The sequence below is a fragment of the Psittacula echo genome, assembly GCF_963264785.1.
Source record: "Psittacula echo genome assembly, chromosome: 8".
Taxonomy (NCBI): domain Eukaryota; kingdom Metazoa; phylum Chordata; class Aves; order Psittaciformes; family Psittacidae; genus Psittacula; species Psittacula echo.
In genome coordinates, this window is record NC_137744.1 from 4,342,246 (window position 1) to 4,365,339 (window position 23,094).

General features: G+C 50.9%; 1 protein-coding gene across 2 annotated transcripts in view; it reads left to right on the forward strand.

The window, feature by feature from the left end:
• Positions 1-1,238: 1,238 nt before the first annotated feature.
• Positions 1,239-23,094, forward strand: part of STARD8 (StAR related lipid transfer domain containing 8) — a 70,059-nt gene continuing 48,203 nt past the window's right edge. Inside the window, exons 1-5 of one of the 2 annotated variants that reach the window (XM_080624399.1) lie at positions 1,239-3,652; positions 4,890-5,061; positions 6,301-6,531; positions 6,634-6,818; positions 18,915-18,948. In XM_080624399.1, the coding sequence (XP_080480525.1) occupies positions 6,435-6,531; positions 6,634-6,818; positions 18,915-18,948 (316 nt within the window). In that variant the 5' untranslated portion in view covers positions 1,239-3,652; positions 4,890-5,061; positions 6,301-6,434. Of the gene's footprint in view, positions 3,653-4,889; positions 5,062-6,300; positions 6,819-18,914; positions 18,949-23,094 lie in introns of both variants that reach the window. The other variant, XM_080624398.1, reaches the window with a different exon arrangement.

The following is a 23,094-nucleotide window of genomic DNA, read 5'->3' on the forward strand; positions in this document are numbered from 1 at the left end:
AGTATTGGATAGTTGGTATGGAAATTTCTAAATGTGCAGATTAAAAGTACACTTTCGCATTTCTGGGAATATGAAGAGGAAAAGAAACATCAGCTGCTCTCGGCGGGGAACCAGCTTTGCTGGTTGTTACCAGCAAGTGTGTGTGAACCTGAGGGCAGCATCGTCCCTAGGCTTTCCTCTGTGGCTGTTCTGAGATGCTGCAAAAGGAGCTGTAGAGTTTCACAGACTTGATGATAACAATGGAAATGGGGAATTTTTAAAATTCCATTAAATTATTACCGGTAACGAATGTGATTTTTCTTTTAAGTGTGCAGTTTTCCATTCATTTGAACTTTTAGGTATCCGTTAAATTCCATTTAATTTCCATTAAACATTTAAACATAGTTTAGCTTTATGAAACTGAAAAGAAATATTCAAGGGAAGTAGATCTAAAGCCATTGATGGCTTTAGTGGGGTTCTTTGAGTCAAATCTTTCCTACAAAAAGTCAACCGTGCTTTGGAGAAATCTTTGGAATTCTATCTCTGTGTCTTGTGACTTAAGTGGATAGTACGTCTGAAAGACAATCGGAGTAATATTTAATTGATTCGGTATCTTTTTGGAAAGAAGGGAAACAATTTTTAAGATAAATTAAAATTCCAGCTTTTTCCTTTCTTGTTTATGGCTTGGGTACAAGCCTTGTGATGGTTTGTTCTGTATCACTGCTCTTGGCTTACACAGGAGAGAAGAAGATTATTTTTATATTAACTAGATTTCAGCTGGTGTTTGAAGGTTTTAGTTGAGAGGTGATTTTAATCTGAAAGAATAGGCAAAAATACACCAGTCAGATGGTGAAGGTGGGATTTTTTTTGTTCGTTTGGGGTTTTTTTTGTTCATTTGGTGATTATTTTTTTTTTTTTTAATTTTGTTTTTTTTTGATTCATGGCAATCCTTTAGTGTGGCAGCCATCATCTAAAGCTGTAAAATCTTTTAAGTGGGTCTATATCACTAAAGATGTAGCTTGCCCTAAGGTTTTAGCTGGCAGGATGCAGGTAATTTTCATGAGTTTTCATGTCTCCAGTTGAATAAAGTTTTCTGTGTCTTATCAGGAGTGGGGGTTTTTAATCATTATTTCCTCTGCCTTAAAGGATGTTAATGTCCTCAGCAGGGGATTTTGGCTGCTGTAGCTTATTGTCTGATTCACCTTCCCATAGCTTTTTGTCATGTGAGATCTGCTTGATGCTGGTACACTTAAAAGCATGTTGTATATCTTGTAAAAAATAATTATTTCCCCACCACAATATTACAATTGGTTCTGGAAGAGCCTCACAAAAAGAGTTATTTGGCCTTTCAACTTTGAAGATGGTTATTGAAAAAGATAGCCCTCTTTAAGTAGAGTGTAGTTGATTGGAAAGGCAGAGAGCACCAGTGGAAATGATCATCAGACTGATTTGTTGAAGGTAAATGGTCTTGAGTGACTTGAGAAGCCAAAACTGGACTTTGTTCCTCAGCCAAACCTTGATGTTCTGTAGAGCCACCACTTCTCCTGGTCTGCCTTGTCCCTCAGCAAACAGGCACTTCCCAAAGCAAACTGCCCATGAGCACAGGAGAGCACAACTGAAAAGTTCCGTGTTTGGGCAGGCAAAATACCTTGAGCTTATTTGATGTTTGCAGACTGCCTAGAATAAATGCCAATGGTAGTCCTTTAAAATAATGGTATTCCCTGCAAGTGCTTGTTGGTTGAGTGGTGCTTCAGCTTGTTAAGCCCACTCTGTAGCGCCCACCATGAACATGTGCAGGTGAGTAATCCTGCTAACAGCAGCATGTATTTTAATCTGGTTTGAAAAGGTGCAGAAAGGCTTTCAAAAGGGAAAGACTCTCTTCTTCCTTGTTGGAAGCCAGCCAAGGGAAAGATGGCAAGGGGAAAAGCAGATGTCCTGCCTTTAATGAAGTGTTAAACTTTTCTGTAGAGAAAGCAGATTTTCGGATGCATAAACCAGGCTTTCTTTCCTACTAAGATATTACTTCAATACTGTTTATCAGCTGAAGTTGTTCTGTGTGTTTGAATCTGAATTTAATTTTGATCTATTTAATACCAGTGAAAAGAAAATTAATTTGTTCTAACTTCAAAATTTATAAATTAAAACACTGAAAGGCACATGGGCAATCTGATGTGTGGATTTAAAGTACTGTGCATGCTGTGCTTGTGGCAGGCCATGGTGGTGGAAAGGAGTGTTGATCCATTGGATCTCCCCAGGCTTGGCTGCAGGGGTGGGAGGCAGTGCCCTCAGCCAATGGAACCTCTCTATAGGAATCCCACTAGCACTTGGAGAAAGGCTTTTTATACAGCCTGTGAGTTTGGAGCAAATTAAAAGATTTTTTTTCACAGCTGAATTCTCCTTTGCTGATGGAATGCTTTAGACATTTGATTTGTGTGTCTGCATCTCTGAGATAATAGATGTTGGTGGAAGCACCACGGTGAGGTACAAATCATTTTTCCCCCCTCTGCTAGAAGAGCATCACTGCTATTACAGGTACATGCCAGTGCTGCTCACATGTTCTAGCCAGTCATGCTGATGTTTTCTTAGCGCAAGGACTGGAGCAAGGATTTGGCCTGGCATGCTGAGCCGTTGCTATAGGGGATCAGCACTCTTGAGTTCTGTAGAGGTAATAAACAGGCTTGAATTTCTTATTACAGGTCCATGACAGAGATGACCAAGTGTGGAAAGATTCTGCAAGGATGACACCACACTCGTTACCCATGCCCTGGGTAATTACCATACCCTGGTATTACCAGGGAAGCTGTGCATGGGTAACAGCAGCGATGTGGAGGGGAAAGCCTCCCCAGGCCCCTGCCCATAGCAGGGCACATGCCAGAACTCATCAAAGCTGAGCCAAAGCATCAGTTTGCTCATGTTTTAATATTGCCTCTAGTCCCGTCTGGTCATAGGATTTGCTATGAAGAATGAGCAGCTGTGCTGGTTTACCCTGAGGTTGGTGTTTATGTGGGCAAGCCCCCTCTGGTTTCCTTAACCACCTCATCAACACAAGTCTGCCCAGGTGGTGCTTACTGGGACTCAGTGTGATTCAAATACAAGGAGACTACATAAGGCATGGCTAAAGGAGTGGCATTGGCTTGGTAGGAAGGTGGCCTAATCAATGAATGGCATTTAGAAACCATCCTCGACCTGTACTGGAATTCACATTATGTCCTTGCTCCTGTAGTGTACCGGCAGAGACTCCCCAGCAGCAGCCCGGCACCCTGGCTGGGGAGCCTGAGCTAGGGCTGGTGGCAGCAGGAGCAGGGATAACCTGCTCCGCAGCCCTCGCTTCTTCTGTCGGAGAAGGTCAAAATGTCCCGGTGGTCACCAGAGGGCGGCACGACCTTGCAGTCCCTTGTAGCTTGGCTTTGTCGCCTCTGTTTTACTTTGCCCCCCTTGGTTTTTCCTGTTCCATCGAAGGAGATCTGGGCTGCAGCAGCTTGTTTTTGAGTCCTGTTCAGAGAGGCCAAGGAGCCTGGGGAGGTGAGCTCTGAGCATCCGACCTCAGCCACCACCAGTGTGCAAGGAGGCTCACATCACTGTGCCTGGCCTGCTCCTGCTGTGGGGTCTCCACATGGTCTGCCTCTTCTGGAGCACTTCGGCAATTTTGAGCAAGATTACTTTCAACAAGGGAGTAAGTCCATTTAGAACTATGATAGGAGATCACTAAAACCTTCTGGATTATTTCTATCAGTCAATTAATGCATTTACACTCTGAAGCATCCTCTTATACTTCTGTGTATCACAGAGCAATTCCTCAGTGATTTGCAGTTTGTTTTACATTTGCCCAGGTTATTGGTGGCTGGGATGCTGAGCAAATGTTAAGGTTTTGTGCAGAGTCAGGGCTTATTAGAAGCTTAGCATTTTAAAATTGGTCTTACATAAGTGCATAGCAAATTTTACCATAGTCTTGCTTTTGGTATGGTGCTGATGTAACCGGAGTAGCTTGCCTTGCACATTAGTAAAAGAGATGTTATCAAGGGGCTCAAAAGAGCCAAAAAGCTTGACCTTTTTGCAGAAGCAGTGTTTTGCAATCTGTTCAGCTTTGCTCTTGAAAGCAAAATTGTTGCACCTGAAAGAATTGGAGAGAGACCCTCCTGGCTCCTCAGCAGTTTGCACATTGTCCATTGCTGATGCTTATTGAGCAGATGGACTGTGGCTTCCTCCTCCTCTTCCATAGCCTGCCTGCTCTGTCCTGACATTGGTGCCAGGGGGAGGACACTTAGCAAAAAGAAGAGTGTAGCTTAAACACAAATGCAGACTGACTAGTAGTGAAGTCTGAAAAACACAAAGGTTTTGCCATTGGCTACGGCAATGTGTTTTCTGTGCAGTTTGGGTTTATTTTCTGGAAAGTCTGTATATCATTATTGTTGGTCAAAGTCACCTTTTTTTTTGCAGAGTTACTACAGACAAAATTACTTTGCTCTTTAATGTGAACTTTAAGAATTGTAATTTAAAGTCACAATTCCCATTTGTTAATCAGACTCTCCAATCAATCAGATAATCTGAATGTTGCCCTCTGTTTCTTTGTTTTGGTGCATTTTGGGTTTTCTTTTTCTTCTCAACTAATGGGTCCAAATGTTCTGAAATGCAAATTCATGGCCCAGAAATGAAAGGTGATGGGGTTTGTTCTGCTTTTGTCCCACAAGAGACACTTTATCTGGATAAAGCTTGAACTCTCCCCCCTCCTCCAGCTAATCTTTAAAGGCTAATATTCTGTGTGCTGGATTGTATGTTAGGGCAAATGAATGGTGCAGGTAACAGTTGTAGGAAGCGCTTTCCCAGTGAACTCAGGGAGTAACTCACCCAGCAAACCTGTTGACTGTTGGTACAGTGAGCCCGTGATTCCTGACCTTTGGCTTTCTTGACAGACTGCAGGAGCTGGAAGTGAAGCTGGAGACTGATAAACCCTCACATCACTTGTGCTCTGCTGCGTGCAGGGAGGTTTGGCTCTTTGAGGTGCTCTCTACCTCCAGAGCCCTTTGAGGAGCCGGAGCAGCTGGACGGGACGTGCTGCACAGAGGGTGGCGATCTCAGTGGAAGGTAACATCCCTGAAGGTACCGTGTGGCAAGGCGCTCGCACATGTGGGGTTGCCAGCGTTGAAGGATGTGAGAGGCACTGCATTGCTCTGCTGTCACCTTGTCCCAGGGTTGATGCCTGTGCTGCTCAGGGTTTGGCATGTGCATGGCAGGGAATGGGTCCCTGAGAGACGGGAATGAAGATATAATCTGGATTCTGTTCTCACTTCTAGTGAGAATACAAAGCTATAAAAACCTGCACTTGCCAGTGTGGGAAGGATAGCTTAATTATTTCCATCTTGATCATTTTCCTTGAACCTTGTCATCCATGGCCCACGTTTCAGAGTTCAAAGTGATTCACTCGTACAGGAAAATGAACAGGAGTGGTTCTGTTCAGCGTGTTACAGCCTCTCCATGCCTGGCACCTCAGCACATCTGCCTCTCTAAGCCTTCTGTGTTTGATAAGCTGCTGTTTGTGTTGTAGTCTGAAGCCAGGGAGCCGAAAGTCAGTAGGGACTGCAGGGACAGCGAGGCAAACTCCTGCCACCCTGATGCTCTGTTCTTGCTATAGAAGGAGGATGAGTTCTCCCAGTGCTGCTGTCATGCCCAGGTGGCAGGAGATGGACAGATCACCGTTTGTCTCTGCTGAACTCCTTCTGCACATGCTTCTCCTGGGAGGCCTGAGACAGCATCTCCTGCACTGCTTGACACAAGCCTTCAGACAGCACCTGCATGCATCATATCTCAACAAGACCCCTCCAAGGCCTTCCTCTTTCCCCAGTGCTATGTTGCTGGCAGTGGGAAGAGCATGGTTCTGAAAGCATAAAAGGACTTCTCCATTTTAAGATAGAAATTAATACGAAACAAAGTGGGGGAAATGCTGAGTAGTGGTCACAGTGTGATTGCACAGATAGCAAGTGTCTTTCATAGGAGGTGTGTTAGTGAATGACATACAGGGAACTGCTGCAGGATGGGCAGCTATAGCTGATCAGTGTTCCAATGTGTATGAGGTATTTTAAACCACCTCTTGACCTGACTGGAGGTTAAGCTAGCTGAGTTTTACAGCATGCTGCAACCTCAGAAACAAATGGAGCAGGGTGGAGCAGGGTCTGCATGCTCCAGTGAGTAAAGCGTGTGCATACCTGGAGTGAGAACCATTACATCCCTTTCTAAACAAATGGAACGTAAAGGAAAACGGAAAAGAAAAATAAATGTTGTCTTCTGTGTTGCGCTTGCTAAGAAGTTATATTTTTTCATTGCCAGCTTTCCCTTCTTTAATGGTGGTTTCTGTGCGTGGGCAGCAGAGATGAGAAGTTGTGAATGCTGAACAAAGCCGCCCGCATCTCCAGCCCAGTGGGATGAGTTTATGACCTGAGGCTCTTCAGTTGACAAGGAAGATGAGGAAGATGTCTATGGCTTCTTCTGTCTGGAGCACTGCGCGCAGTCCTGAGGATGAGCCTGACTATGCACTGACAGATGATGACTCCTCCCAGGGTCAGTCTTTCCCCAGAGCAAAGCACCATCCAAGATTTATCAGCCTCACAGAGGATTGTGCAGGGCACAGAGAGAATGTTACAGGCAAGAATAAATTTTTAGGCAGTGGTGAAGTGTTGGCCTTTGAGCATCCTCAGAGAAGACATGGGCATGTACTTGAGCGTGGTGAAACAGATCCAGTGTGGTCTCTCCTGGAGAAACACCAGGACATCCAGGACTGGGAGGAAGATGAGGTCAATGCCTTCTCTCTGCCTCCTGGGGAAATGAAGACATGGTTCAGCCGGCTGGTAAGTGTATCTGTGTTTCAGGTATATTCACAGCCCGAGCTAAGGCACTTCAAAGCAGCTGGTCCTGAGGCTGGGATGCTCTGGCAGATATTGGGTGTCTTTGCCTTCTCTATACCCTTAACTCCTGCTTCAGGCTGGTGAAGTGCCATTCAGTGCATGAAGTTGACTTTGTACCCCTTAACAATCAGTCTTATGCCCTGGGGGGTTTCTACCCAAATAGGAACCAGATTTCTGCTCACCCTCATGAGGTGGATGAGAGGAGCAGAGAGCCATTGAAATAAGTGTATGTGTGTATGTATGTATGTGCCCTGCTTCATTCTTTGCTTAAGTAAGACAGGTGCTTCGGAGGAAAATCTGCAGGGTAATTAGATTTAAAATTAATGGATCCTGACCTAGAGCTGCTGCTTCTTCACCTGACTGGCACAAGGCTGTGGTCCCTTGCATGGTCCCAGGGGTCCCTATAAGCTGCTTAAGCCCACACAGGCTGAAGCTTAACAGGAACCTCCATGCTTCTCGCCCTGTTGCTGATGCTGTCCGATGCAAGGCAGGAGTCTGTGATGAGCTCATTAGTTTCTACAAGAAAAAGGAAGAGGGCAAGTACCAGAGCTCTGCAGGAACTGCTGTTTTTTACTTGGATTGTGTTTTCTGGTTCTTCTCAAGTCATTCTGGCATTTTGTTTTGCTGTCTCAGGATCATAAACAGATGGTGCAATTATTTATACCATGCACTGATTTAAAACCTGCCTTTCCCTATAATTCAGCCCTCCCTTAGCAAAAAAGACACAGCTAAGAGCTAGGATGGGGTTGCTGCTTCTCTTTCTCAGGGCTTCTGGATTCTTCACAGCAGCCACAACAGAAGCCTGAGACAGCACAGCCCTGTGCTCAGTGTGAGGGCAGCCTGACGTGTCCTGGGGAAACAGGCACTGGGATGGGGACCTGGTGAGTGTAGAGATGGGGCAGAGGTTGCTGGCTCCTAGAAGTAGGCTCAGGCTCGACTGCCTCAGGCACCTTTGTAATTTGGAAAGGAAGGACAAGTGCTTTTGTTCTGATGTTGTGCTTTAAGGGACTTGTACACTATGAAAGCTCGAGTTTGGATGTTTCCAAGTGGGTGAGTTTGGACCCAAGAAGCAAGTCCATGTTGCTGCGGCCCCTTGAGTCCTCTCCCTGGCTGGCAGAAGGGCAGGCAACCATATAGGCTCTATGCTTTCTGCCTGGAGTAGCACGGCCAGCTCAGTCCCTGAGCTATCAGGACATAGATCCTGCTCTTTTAATCTTTGCTTCCTTCACTTTTCCTCTTCTACGTGTTGGTTCACTTTGGAGTGGGGAGCACATCACTCCAGCTCAGCCCTTCAGCATGGGCTGAGGGCAGGATGCTGTTGCCAGGACCAGCCTGGCAGCCCCTGTGACTGTGGGGGGCTGGGGGAAGGAAAGAATTTGCTGTCAAATAATAATGCTTTTGTGTGTGCAAGGGTTGGCACAAAGGGTTTTCTGAAGCTGCCTGAGTTTTCCTGGCACCCCCAAAGAAGGTTTGCAGCAGCACGTGTGGCTCCCCTCCAGCCCTGGAAGCACCCCTGGGGCTGCAGTGCCTGTGGGCAGGGGACAGGCATTTGCTGTCCCCGAGCAAGGAGTGTCTCTCCTTATGCAGTCGATGGCCTAAAGAAAGGCCATCGTCATGGCAGTGATTTTGCCTGAAAGGGTGCCAAGAGAAGCTGTGCCTGGTGCTCGTTTGTTTTAAATGTCTTCTACAATGCTCCTGAATGGGAAGAGCACCATGCTGGTGCCACTGCCCTACTTAGTGCTTGTCTGACCTGGCTGCCTCCTGTTCTGGGATCCTCTCAGCTTCGATGTGTTCTGCTGTTGGGATGCTTGCAGGATCAGCCCAGCTCTGGTGCGGTTTGACTGCAGCTGCTGCAGCAAACCTGGGCTCTTTAGGACAACTTCTCTTGGGCTCTTTTGTGTCTCTGGCTCCCAGGCTTTGCACTGTGGTCCTCTGCACCTCAGCAAGCTTTGCTTGGCCAGGCAGTGGGTCAGGCACAGCCCTTGTCTTGTGACGGCAACCCTCCAGAGACCCCAGAGTGCTGGAGAGTGACAGTGGAGCCCTGTAAGCCAAAGTAGGCACAGGCTGGCTTGCCTTTGGGTACTGTCACCTTCATGCTCCCACCTGCATCCCAGGGATGCACACCCTGATGCTTGAAGCCATCAGGGAATTTGACTCCTGCCTCCCACAAGCAGAGAGAAGCTGTGCTGGACAGGGTTTGCCTCTGAATTCAGGGATGGAGAACTCGGTATGTGAATTGTCTAACCCTGTGCAAGTGAGAGGAGGCTGTGTGTGAATTTGTCTTGCAGGGTTAAACTTGCAAAGACCTGCCCTTGCTTGCAGGGAGCAGAGCACTGCACCTGATGGAGATTCCTCTGTCTTGTTAATTAATCCCAAGCCTAGGCCAGAATTAGGGTTGGGATCTCCCCCAGACAACAGTTGTCACTAGAACTGTGGGCAAAAATACATGGGGAGGTCAAATGCAGTCTATTAAATGGCATTTAATAGGGTGAGGCTGACAGACAGATGTGTCTCTGTTGCCTGTGGTGATTTTTGTTTTAGCTGCTGAGCATGTTGGCTGTTGAGGACAGGTTGAGGGCTGTTGAGGGCACCAGTACGAGCATGCCCCTTGCACCCAACCAGTTCCCAGCTCTGTATGTGTGTATGTGCATGTGTGCGGTGCCAGCCCTTCCCATGCTGGAGAGGGGCTCTTCATCAGGGACAGTAGTGACAGGACAAGGGGTAACGGGTTCAAACTGAAACAGGGGAAGTTTAGCTTGGATATAAGGAAGGAATTCTTTACTGTGAGGGTGCTGAGGCGCTGGCACAGGCTGCCCAGAGAAGTGGTAAATGCTCCATTCTTGGCAGTGTGCAAGGCCAGGTTGGGCAGAGTCTTGGGTGACACGGTTTAGTGTGAGGTGTCCCTACCTCTGGCAGAGAGTTGGAACTGGATGATCCTTTCCAACCCAAACCATTCTATGATCCTGTACTGCTCCTGGACAGGATTTGGCTTTGGCAGGGGGGGATTGATCTGCTTTTTCTGCCCAGTGCGGGCAGGAGAGGCTGCTATGAAGGGGAAGAGCTTCCAAGCAGCTGCCTGCTAAACCAGCTGCGGTTTTGGGAGAACAGGGGCCCTTGAGGCTCTCTCCATCCACCCTGGGACAGTCGGGCCGTGCCCCTAGCTGTTAATAGCACAGCCCTTTGCTTTCCTATACATTTGCCATAGGAGACTCCCTGCTCTTGCTAATAATAAGAGATGCTCGCAATTCCTTGTGCTGGTCTGGCGCCTGCCTTCGTGGCATGGGATTAGTGTCCCAGCCAGGCTCTTGTAGCTCAGCGATATTCCCGTGGGAAGGGAAGGCTGCTTTTTGAGCCTTCAGCTTATGCCACTCTTTCATATGTAAAAATGCAGCCTATTTTGTGTTTCTTTTCATTTTCAAGATGCCGATATGAGAACTGCAGCAACTTTGCTGGAGGTTTTGCAAGAGCTCAGCCCTGCTTGTGCAGCACAAATTCCACAGAAACATCCCTGACAAAGGTTTTCAGTGATTTCATCTCTTTGTTTAGTGAAATTGAGGAGTTTTGTGAGTCTGTGAGGACTAATTACCTGAGAAGTTTATTTGTCTTTTGTGTGTTTACTAAACAAATCAGTACTTGTAACCACATTCACCGGTATTTACAAAACAGACCATCCTTTGGAGGGAAATGCACTGATTCAGCCTTTGCCAGGACCTCCGAGGGGGCTGGAGAGGATGGGGGATGCTTCTTGGAGCTGTGGATAAGGCAGGGGGCCCTTGGGTTGTCTGAGGGAGGCCAGTGTGCATCTGGGTTAGGGAAAAATGTAATTGGTGTTGAAAGGTGAAGCATTAGCTGGACAGGAATGCCACAAGCATGGGGAGTGGGCGTCCCACAGGCAAGGGCCAGGGCATTTCCCCACGTCCTGGTCACAGCACCAGCTTGATGGTATATTTGTAGCTTGTCTGTCGTGCCTCAAAGTAGAAGCAGCAACTGCCCTGCTGGAAATAACTTTCCTTTATCATTAGCCTCTTTGTGTGAGTATGTGTGTCAAGGCTCATCACATTGCGTGGTGTCTTTTGTAATCGAGCCCGCATTGGTCAAAGCTGGTCTCTTGCTGATCACCAGCAACATTCCCAGTGCCCTGTTCCAGGGATGACCTGCTCCCCAGGGTGGATGTGTGGCAGAGCTGTGGTTCCCAGCCAGGGATGGTGCCAGGCAGATGTCTGGCAATGTCTGGTTGAGCATCAAAGGCCAGGAACCCTGTTACAAGTGACGGAATGAGATACCCATTTCAAGAGATGACAACTTCTGTTTGAATGGTTTGTTTTCAGAATCAAACCCAAGCAGTTTAGAATCTCAAGGAAAAATAATAACGCAGATCTGAAGTTATCTCATGTTCCCAAATGCACTATTGGAGACTGGAACATGCACGTGGGGATTATTTTTTACAAGAACCTTCCTAAGGGAAAACCACTGGTGACAGGCAGGCATGGGGCAGCCGTGGGACAGCGGGAGGTTGGGGAATGTCCTCGACACTCATATACTTCAGTAGGCTTTGTGTGGTGCTTGGTGCCTCTTCAATTGCAAGGCACAAAGCCCGGCAGAGACCACTGGCTGCTTGGCTGGAGCCCAGTACCAAGGTCCATCCTTGGTGACGGCACCACAGCCCAAGCCCTGGTGTGGGGTGCCATTGCCAGACCTCCTTGGGATGAGCACCTTAGCTGGGGGCATGGGAGGGCTGCTCCATGGCAGGAGGTTCATCCCATCCTTGGAAAGCCACGCTGCAGCCTCTTTGGTGCCATTTCCTGTGGGCAGCAGGTTTTTACATCCTCCCCATGGCTTTCTCCCTGGCCACCCACAGGGTGTCACAGCCCCGGCCCCGGCAGCACCCGCCCAGCAATTCAGCGTTATTGAAAGAAAAGGGTTTCTGTTCCCACTATGCTAATAGAGCAAGCGCCTGCTCTGCTGTAGCTGCTCCCTTCCTGACCTCAAGAAAATGCCTGTACACAGCAGCAAGTGGAAAATCACTGCATGCTAATGGCTGGCGGGGGCTGCTCCCTGGCAAGGCGCTGCTTGCCCCCTGCTCACACCTCTTCAGGATCCCCGTGTTTTCCAGCAGAAGTGGGGCCAGCCCTCAGGGTTGCTACCAGCAGTGTTGGTGGCTTCTCTTGCCTGCGGTGATGCCGTCTGCCAGCTTTTAGCTCTTATTAACACTGTGCCCGGTGCCACTGGGTGACCGCTGTGACAGCAATAGCTCATCAATGGGACAGGAATAGCACCCGGCCACAGGCACTCTGGGAGGTGACATGGGATCCTCTGCGGCATGATGTGTTGTGAGAAGAGGCTGTACCTGTCCTCCAAAATACTAGCTGTGTCCCATGACTTATGGAGAAAGCACAATGTTTGTCGTAGTGCTGGGTCTGGCTGGTGTCTGTCCCAGCTCCAGGGCAGCAGATGGGGCAGCGCTGGCACTTCCCATGTGGAAAGCTGTCAGGGAGTGTGTACAGTGGGGATGTAAGTCTGAAGGTGATAGTGATAGGTATTATAGACAGAAAGAGGGAGGGAATTAATGGAAATTGCTTTTGTTTTTCCTGTAAATGTCTGTGAAGCAGGTATGTTAGAAATGTTGGGAAGAGACAAATGCAGAGGTGGAACCTGTGTCCTGCCATCACTTGGCATAAATACACAGTTGGCATGTACAGGCTTCAGCCACTTCACAGTGGATCCAGTCCCCAGGACCTCTTCTTACAGAGGATGGTATCCTGGTCTGCTGAAGAAGGACCCTAGATATAAAATTACTTGAATGCTTTTGGGATGACTGGATAGGAAGAAGATCCACAAGTATGCAGATGCCTCTGTGGTTTGTCTCCCAGCCCTGGGAAGGAGACAGCTTTCTTCTATTTGCATTAACTTTGGGATTTTTTGCTTTTGGGGGAAGTGGGAGAAGGACTTAATGCTGCCGGAGTGAGCCATGAAGCAAGGTGCTGGCGCGGTTGTTTCTCTGTGGTGCCTTTCTGGTATAGCCGTAGTTAAAGCTGTGGGGCTGCCCCTTTTCCACAAGAACTTCCCCAGTTTTGGCAGGACAGAGCCGTGTCCATCAGTCTGGCGTGAGCACCCTGTGGAGGTCTCTTTGCACCTCATGCGCTTCCTGTGCACAGTCCCTCTGGTGAAAGCTGCCTTCAGAGCATCCCGTCCCTGGCAGAGATGGCAAGGAAGGAGCGTGTCTCCTGCACCAAACCAGGCTGAGGGCAGGAGATCTGGATATGCTCTGCCTCGTGCGCACGCATGTGCCCTTGTGTGCTTCCTGGGCTCCACAGCCGGCTCTGCCCTGCTCCAATGGAAATGCCTGCACTTCTGCATTGAGAACCAGCAGTGGCAATGGCTGGGAGGATCTTCTGCACGATCCTGCAGTGGCAATGCCTTGCGGTGGCAGCTTCATCATGATGGTAGCAGTGTTTGGTGAATGGGGACATCTGGAAATGGGTACTCATCTCATCTGCATCTGTCCATAGAGGTGAATTATTCACGAGTCCTTGGAATAAAAAATGCAGCCCTGGAGGCAGTGGTGAGTGATTTACGGAGGGTTGCTCACTGTCAGTCAGCAGCATCTGGCCTTAACTCCTCTGTGCACCTTCTTGTGGGTAAAATGCTTGCTAGGAAAGGTGACCCCGGGCACATGTGCCACAGAAGTGAGACTGTCTTCCTGGTCCCAGGCATTTAAAGGAGGAAAAAGAGGCTGGTTCACAAAGTTTGCGCTGTGCCTCAGTGCCCGCAGCCCCACTGCACCGGCCCAATAATGCAGGGGACACGGTGGAGGAGCTGCAGCTGGTGCCAAGCCAGGGAGTGAGGCCAAAACTCTCTGAGGAATGACTGAGGGGGAGATGGAAGGAGGCAGCTGGAGCCGGCGCCGGGACGGATGCCGCCTGTGTGCTGCTGCTGGGGCCGGGCTGCTGCAGTCCTGTGGATCCAGGGGCCTGGGTGCAGGATGCTGCAGGGGTGGCGGTGCCTGGCACCATCATCTCCACGTGGGTGCAGCTTCTCCAGCTCTGCTGTGTCATGGTCTTCCGCACTCCTGTCCTTGCCTTGTCCCACGAGCTGTAACTGCTCTCTCCGCTTTGCTGCAGAGAGCACCAGTGAGGCTGGCGCTGATCCCCCTATATTGGAGATTTGGTATGTGAGCGTGCTCCTTTGGCTCAGCAGTGGTGGTGGCTTGGGAGAGGTACCGCATCCCTGCAGTGTCCTGTGCTTACACTGCTACTGACCAGGGTCCTGCCCACCCTGTCCCCTTAGTGCTTTGCTCACTCTCTGCTCGTCTCCCTGCTGGTCCTGCCTTCCCTGCCACTGGGGCAGGCAGGGAAAAGTGGCAGAGGCAGCCCCAGGACAGCAGCAGCGTTATGCTGAGACACCAGTCCTGCTTTGGGGGGCCCAGCACTGTGTCCTGCTGTGTCCTTGCTGACATTTGGCAGTGGGCTCAGCTGCCGCATGCACCAGCTGCTGGGGTATCACACTACAAATGGCACCTTGTCCTGGGGCAGAGCCACCGCGTTCCTGCACGTCACCCACCTGCAGGGGCCCTGGGCTTTGTGTGGGAAGGATCATCCCTTGGGACATATGGGGTAGGCAGGAGCAGTGCTGCTGGCTTGCTGGGCATCCTCCAAGTGCCCTGTGGGAGCGTGGCTGCTGATCAATTTGCCATTGCTTATTCTGAAATAATCACATAAATGACCAGTTGGTGAGGTTTTCTTGTGTGCCTGAGGGAAGGCTTCTAGCCTGGAGGACTGTGGGTCTGTGCATCCGATGGCTTGCACGAAGGTTTGTGGCATTGCTTTTTATTATGGTCCTTCTTGTGAGCAAACGCTAAGCTTGCACTAATGTTTGCGGAAGGAAGATAAGGAGCTGTGAATGGAGTTGGAGTGAATGGCTGGGCTGCATCTGATGACTGGGGGTGGTTTTTCCCTCTTTTCCTCTCTGCTGGGATCCCACTGAAGGGTCGCCCGCAGCTCTGGGATGAGGCTGGCCACAGCAAAGGCAGAGCAATGTGATTGTGTGAGTATAGCTTGTCCCTCAGAGGTGAGAGCATTGGGAGCCCTCTCAAGTGCATCTGTGACCGCTGCTGGTGAGCTGGAGCAGGGACTGTAGCAGAAATCCGAACTGTCTGGGGTTTGGGTTTCCAATGTCCTACATGTGCCTTTGACAACCAAACTCGCAGTTATTCTGCTCCGGGGGGTGTTTCTTTTCCCTTTCTCCTTCCCGCTGCCTGGGAACCGAGAAGAGGAGCGCTGCTCAGTGTCCTCAAGGCAGGAAGGAAAGCCTGGAGCTGTTTAAAACTCGCAATCTTCAGGGAATTTCAGTCGCCGTTCGAGCCTGTTCGCAACCAACTGAATAACGGTGCAGGGTTTGAATCGCTGGCCCGCCTCCGCAGGCAGCGCTGCCTCCTCCCTCCGTCCTCCCTGCCTGTGCCGAGCTCCTGCCCGCACTGGGGCTCTGCCCGGCGCTGTGTGCCGCAGGCAGCAGCCATGGGGGGGGCCCTCCCCAGGGCTTACACCGCGGTCTAGGGGGGCTCCATGCCGGCCTCCCACCCGGTCCATCATGCCATTGCTGGATTTCTTCTGGGCTTGCTTCAAAAGAGCCAAGGTAAGGGATTGTCTGTTTAATAGTGCCTGTCCTTCTGACACCCTCCCAATTTCAGGAGAAGCTGTTGGAAGGGATGGCGGAGGAGGCGTTTTTAGCAGGGCTGGGGCTTGCTCATGGTGCTTGACATCTGCTCTGGAAGGATGTCATGCCCGTGCCCCACACGCATGTGAAAGGTCCATTGTGAAGGGGCTGCATGCGGGTGTGTTGGTCAGCAACAGCCAAGTACCCATGTCCCATAGCCAGGGCAGGCAGGGTGCTGTGCTCGGCTGCACGCAGGCAGCATGGGCATAATGGGTGTAGCACTGGTGAACAGGGCAGTCAGTGGGCTTTGTGTGTGCGCTATCACCCCCCAGCATGGTCTGCCCATGCCTGGGCTGGGGACCCCTGTGCAAATCAGGGCACGGCAATGGGGACAGGGTTGGCTTTGCCGACCTGTGGCAGCTGGAAGTGGGATGACAAAGGAACAGCAAGACTGGAGGCCTTGAGTTTTTAATTTCCTGCAGCAGCGGTTCTCATGGCATCTGCTATTTTTCATTTGGGTTTAATTCCTCATCTGTTGCCTTAATAACATGCAACTCCCTCTCTGGCTGCCTGTTTGTTCGATTTATTGTATCACAGCCTGTGCTGTGAGGTGGTAGGTGTGCTGGGTAGATTTTGGAGGTATTGTCAGTATAGATTTCAGGAGCTTTGGGTTGGAAAAAGCAGTAAAATCCCTTTACAACCAGTGCTGTACACCAAGCTGCGTCAAGCGAGTGGATCTGCCATGGTGAAATGAATGTGGAATGCGCGCTGTTCCCCCGGGGCTTCAATGGAAAGCTCAAAATAGTTGAGTCTAAAAATGACATTTGTGAAATTCATTAATAATATTAGTAGCTGTCTTGTCCCTGCTGTCTCCAGAGAGCTTAACATGTCCTTGTTAACCCTCCTTGTCCCTGTGAGCTGCGTGTTGTCATCGCCATCGTACTCAAGGTGGTGCAGAGATGGAAGCCGAGTCCCACATCCCCCCTTGCAGAGCTGCAGCTACCAAAGGGCCCCAGTGCCATGGACTCCAGCGTGGTTGAAAGCAACCAGTAGATGCTGGCACCATCACCTCGAGCCTGTCAAAGGCTCCGGTGTCCCCAGCGGCATGGGTGGGAAAAGGTGGCTCCTGTCCTCACTGTGCCCAGCTCCCACAGCAGCAGCTGCTTCTCTGGCTGTGGCCCCAGGCAGTGCATAGGGCTTCTCTCACCCTGGTGCATTCCTGGCCCATCTCACTGTTTGAAGACACCTTCCCATCTGAACTTGCTGGTTTTACTGATCATGCCAGTATTTGTGTCTCTTTCTTGCCTAGGAAATGCTTTGCAGGCTGCCAGGAGCAGTGCGGAGACTGAGCATGGGGAAAAGTTGTTTATGGGTCTGGGAGTAAATTTGTTGCTTGGTTCTGGGGCTCTTTCTCCCCTGTGTCACCCCCGGGCACTAAGGAGTCATGGCCAGGGATCTGTGCATGGGCTCATGATAAGGGCTTTGGTGCCAACCAAGTGCTGGGAGACTGAAGGCATGAGGACATCGCCCTTCTGCTTGGCAGGCACTGATGGCCTCATGTGGGGCTGAGGCTTCTGCCTGGTTTCCTGCTTTCCTCCCTGTGCCGGTGTTGCTCAGTTTACTCATCATGAACAGCAAAGGAATCTCTTGAAGAGAGAGAAATGTGCAGGGCTCTGCCCATGGGATTAAAGCTTTCTGGGTTAAATGAAGTAGAGCTGTGGCTGGTGGAAGGATCTGTGGGGAAAAACAAGGCACTAGGGCCAGGACAGGACAGCCAGGGAGAGGAGGCTGCCCAGAGCTACCTTAGCACCAGGACCAGCTTTTCCTGCCCTTGCTGTGGCCTGGGAGAGCAGCCCTACCTCATCGCCCACTCTGTGGGCATCTGCTACACGTGCCGGCTGCAAGGCTGATTGATGGCTGCAGAGCTTGTGATAACAGACATGATGGGGGTCCCAGGGATCATCTCCCTGTCCAAATGTTTTCAGCTCTGACACTTTCCAGCTGCCCACATACTGCCAGATCAGGGCCTGGGCATCTGTGCAAGCTCTTCCTGAGGAGGAGAGAGCCGAGCATGCAGCAGGAGCAGCAGCTCCTGGGGTTTCCCTCCAGTGAGAACAGATTCATCAGTACCAAATGCACTAGAGGACCATGGTGACCTTCCCACTGCAAACACAGGCACGCTGTGAGGTTGATAACTCCAGCCTTGCTGATGGGCATCTCTTGGGCAGGCGCTGCCATGAGAAGCCCAGCAGCAGGGAGATGGTTAAGCCCATCTCCCCCCGGTCATCCCCAGCCCTGCTGCTCCGGCAGGAAGAGGGGTCCCGGATGGCCCGTGGGAAAGGCCGGTTCAGCAGCGCACTGCATTCCTGCAGTGAGCCTCGCCAGCACCTCTGGCCCTGCTCAGTGGGGCCGGGATGCACTGGAGGGGGCTTGCCTGTGCCTGAAGAGGGGCCTGGAAGTTTCCTGGGCTCTGTGCTCACCACAGGATCCAGGCAGTGCTGGGTCCCTCCTGCTTCTCCACCTCCATGCAAATTGCTGTGGTCTCTCATGTGCTGGTGAGGCTCTGCTGTCTGTAAATCCCATTTCCCCAGGCTTTATCCCTGCAGAATTCCAGCCATAGATAAGAATCAGACCCTGTGCATGGTGCTGGTGGCCCCTTCCCCATCCCCTGTGTTGTGCCAGTGGAGAGACTTGGGGAGCGACAGTCCAGCCTGCTTTCAGCTTTCCTTTATTGTTCTCTTCCTTTCTTTATTGTCGGCTTTCCGTGCCTGCAGCCACCATTGTACGCTCTGCCTCCGGACCTACTAATGCAATTAAAATGTGGACATCTCCACTGCCATCTGTGCAGCCCCAGAGGTACCAAGGGATGTGTTTGGGGGGTCCCAGCCTGGTTCCCTTGCTGGTTTGATCCTTTGCTGTGGATCTGACAGCTCTTGCCTCCCTCCCTGTCTCCTCTCTGGCAGTTTTGCAGCATCCTTGTCAAGCAGAAAGGTCAGTCTCTCCAGCCATCCCTTTTTCCCTGGCTCTGTTGCCTGCAGTATGGATGCAGAGCCCCTGGTCCTGGCTACTGCTGCTCCTCTGATGGCTTCCAGCAGGCTGGGCACCACAGTGGTGGGCATGTGCTGGGCACACCGCGCTTGCCCAGTGCTCTGGGATGTGTTTGGCATTGGTGGTCTAAAGCCAGTGGGGCTGATGCATTTGGGACAAGCCTTTGCTAGAGCTCTGCTTGTGCTCAGAGCTGGAACAGGCAGCGCTGGTCCCAGCTCCTTTCCTGGCACAGAGGAGGCTGAATTGGGGCGCGAGCTCAAACGAGTGGTAGGAGTCCATGAGTGTGACAATCACAAAGATAACAAAATGATTTCTCTTCTCTTTTCTTTCTTTTCACAGTGCTTCACTTTGATAGAAGATAAACAAGATGCAGGTAAGCTGTGCAATGTTTTTGGGGCAGGAATGCCCGCACTGCAGGGTGGGCAGAGATTGCTGCTGAGGTTCTGGCTTCTTCTGCCAGCAGTATGATGTTCCCTCAACTATATTGTTCAAAGGGGTAGCAAAGGCAACCAGTATGAGGCAGTGCCAGCCAGGCTGAGCCCCAGCAGTACAGGAGGGACCCCCAAGACATGTTCAGCCCCTCTTTCACCCCATCCTTTGCTCCATCCTTTCCCCACCCTGGCTGCAAGCATGGCCTGGCCGTGTGTTGCAGTCATCACCAGTGACGTCCTGCCACTGTGTAGAGTCCCCCCTGCAGAGAGGCACAAGTCCCCTCTTGGTGTGTGTGTGCTGCTGTAGCTGTGCCCGTCAACCAGCACAGACTGGCAGCAGCTCTGCTCTTTTCTGTTTCCTTTTCACTCCCTCTCTTTATGGTGAACAACTTCATGCTTTGCAGACAAGCTCATTAGGACCTCCACAGACTTGAAGCTGCCATGCACAGGAAGGAGGGTCTCCCCCAGCTTGCAGCCTCTCAGCTATGTGTGACTGAGATGTCTCACCAGTGACAGCCAGGCAGGAGGGAATCGCGGTGCAGCTCTGACTGAGGCACGGTTCTTGCACATGTCCATGGGCTGCTTCTGCCCAAACTATCCCTCTGCAAAGGCAGGGGGAGAGGCTAGGGGTCAGAGCCACCCTGCTATTGTGGAGGTCATGAGGGCCGGGGAGGCCAGAAGCTGGTGGTGGGCTGTAGGAGGAGGAGGAGGTGTGCGCCTTGGGGAAGGTGACCATGGGGCTTGTAGGCTCCTGGATGGGGCATGGCCAGCTGCTTGTTTTAAGAACAGGTCCCTGCTGCCAGACCTGTCTGAAACAGCATTCTGGTCCTGGCTGCTGCTTTGCTGACTGTGAAGGAATGCTCTGATCTCACTTTGTCCTCGTGTTCCATCCCAGAGAAACAGCCCCACCGCCAAGCATGGTCCAGGTCGTGGGCCAGATGGGTAAAAATCTTATAATGTCACTGGTTGGTGCAATGCAGGCTTTCTGCAGAGAGGGAAACACCGCCTTCCAGGGAGTCCATGGGATGTGCCTGGGCATCTCCGGCAGTTCCACTGACTGGAGGGCAATGACCTGGCCTCTTGTTTTCCATCCACATAAGGGTTAGGTGAGCACTAAACCCAGGGGAGCAAGAGTCCAGGAGCACAGGAAAGCTCTGGACAACAAAAGCGGCTTTGTGAATGGAGCTCCAGAGGTAATCCTGGGTGGTCTTTCTTGCCCTTTCACAGGAGAGATTAAGAACATGAATATCAAGAGCTTGTTAAGAAGGGTTAAAGAGCGCTGTGTAAGGGAAGGGGCAGAGAAGACTCCTACAGAACACATCTGTGTCTAGGACTTTGGGGGGCAAGAATATTTCTAGGGTATTTTCCTTTGGGTAAAACTGCCTGTAAAATCCAAGTCTCAGCAACATTCACAACAAACCCAGCCAACACCTTCCTGGACACAGGTCCACATCTCACCCTGACAAGCTCTGTGCTGCTGGAGGGATGCTCAGCCACCACAGCGTCATGTTTGTGGAGGGGTCCGAGGGCTGGAGCCCTCACGTACAGGAGCAGCTATGGTGTGACACCAAAGGATTCATCCCCTGTGATTCTGTGCACCATATGGAGCCATTGTGGCATCACTGCAGCACCATGGTGCCCAGTGGGGCATGGCTGAAGCTCTCCCTTTCATGGACTTGGAGCAAGCCTGAAGTCAGTTCATACCCTCCGCTGGGGTTTTTAGAGCTCTGAGAAGAGGCTGGTGCAGTTGCTTTGCTGCCCTCTCAGCTGATAGTCCCCAAAAGGTGCTTGGACAAATGGGGTCACTTAAGGAAACATTCAGATGCTGGTCTCAGGAGACTCTGTTCCCTTCCCTGATGATTTTCTGGCCAAGAGGACCTCAGCTCTGGAGACAACAGCATGAGACAGGGATGAGCTGGTTCTGCGTTTGTCCTGGGAACGGTTGGGAATGTGTCTCCTGTAGCTCTTTCATTGCTTTCTGGAGCTGTCCCTGACTCCACATACAGCACTGCTGCTCTCCCAGCACACACAGCAAACTCCCTGAGTTGCTTCCCAAAGTGCAGCCAGGCCCATTCCTGATTCCCAGGCCCCATACCTGCCTGTGAGCATCCGGGAGCCAAGGCTGTGCTGCCGTCGTCCCTTCCTTGAATGCTGACTGTATGAATCCACTGCTGCTTCCCACTGTCATTAAAATAGATGGGCATGCTGCGCTCAGCTCCCTCGGCAGCAGTGGTGGAAAACAACTTGGATTTCACTGTCTCAAGGGTAACCTTTCAGCAGGAGCATGCAGGGACTCTGGAGGGACATCACTGGCGCTTGGGCCAGAAGCGAGTGCCGAGTGAGACAGTGAACAGTCATCGCTGATAGCCGCCTCCATAGGCAGTCACTGGCTCAGTTTGGATTGAAGGCAAATAGCCCAGAACTTTGATTGTCCAGCCCAAACTATGTGGTGTGCTACCCGGGGGGAAGAGCCCGGGCTGAGTCCTCCCGTCCTGTGGCATAAGCAGGTAGCCTGTGTCCCTGCTGTGGCATGCGTTGCCCGGCCCAGCAGCAGGGCCCCAGCTCACATGGCTATGGGGTCCCCAGCCCCAAGCCATCCTGCTGGAGCTGTCCCAGCAAGGGCCAGGCTCCCATGGATTTCCTAACTCTGCTTTCCCTCCGACATTCACTTCCCATGTATTGTTCTGGACAAAGCTGAAAGGAAGTGCTTGCAGACCAGCCGTCACGTGAAAACTGCATCCTCCAAATCAATTCCTGACGATAGCAGCATCGGGCCTTTCCAGAAGTAGGATGAGGAGCATACTCTGCAAATGTCATTAAGCAGTGGCCTCCTCCTCTGACTGCTAAGAGACAGGGATTGTGCTCGTGGCTTCTTTCATGCAGCCAGGCAGTGATGGCATTACAGTATTTCAAAAGTGGGGCTCTGTGACTGGACGTGGTGAAATAATAGAGAAAAGAAGCATGAGGGACTCTGCTGAACTTTTGCCCCTGCTTGAAATAATAAGGTTGTATTTACCCAGCATCTGGATCTCTGAAAATAACCTGCTAAATTTAGCTGTTGTTGATATGTTGTCACAGCTGAGCTATTCTTCTTCTCTCTTTACATGAAAATCTCTTGCGCTGGTTCTGTTGGTTTGAAGCATGAGCCGTTCGTTCCTCGCCTGGCGCGTGTGTGTATGTTCAGTGCCCTGTTTTGGGGTGAAAAGATGGGGATTGGGATCTGTTTTTCTGTCATTGCCTGAATGGGGTGAAAGGGAGAGAGATGGAGCTGGTGGGGTGCTGCTGTACCCTGAGCACCAGGCTGGCTCTGGTTGCAGTACCAGTGTAAGGGAGGGAACTGGAGCTGATCCATAGTTTGAAGGGGTGAGTGGGATGCTGGGTGTAGCTGCAGCAACCTGTTTCTGGGGACTTTTGTAACTCCCTGAGAAACTGCTGCCTGTTACATGGTGGAAAATGTGGTCACGGGTCTGAATCCCAACTGAAGAGGTGGGAAGTAGAAAAGATGAACTGAATGTGATTATGAGTGGATTTGGTGTGACATGTGATGGAAGTGACTCTGTGCTGCTCCTTCCTCTTTCCTGTCCACCCGTTGGCTGTCTCGGGCTTGGCTACTGAATTATGCTGATACGCCGACCTCCATCTCAAAGGAACTCCAGGTCCCCCTGGGACCTGGGCCAGCAGCAGCCCCATCCCAGAGCCCCACTGGTGCTGGCCTGGGAGCAGTGGCACCCGACCCATGCTCAGATGGGCTCTGCTGTGCCTTTGGGTATTTTTCATGAAGGAAGAGATTCGATTCTCAAATACTCTCATTTTCCTTCTGTTACGGCCTCTGTTGCCTTACTGCTGGGCATTTTCTTGTCACTGAGGAGTGACCCTGTGCCTGGCTAGTGTAAAATGATCTGTGATTAGCTCTTAGGAGTGAAAAAGCTTTTTAAAGAAGTAAAAAGATAATTGTTAAATGAGAATTTACGCACTAAAAATCACCCTGCCAAGGCAGCTTCAAAGCAAGCAGTTTATGCTTCTTTCCGTCATATGTTTTCTCAGGAGCTGGGACAGCATCTCCTGAGGCTCGAGGCACAATCTCCAGC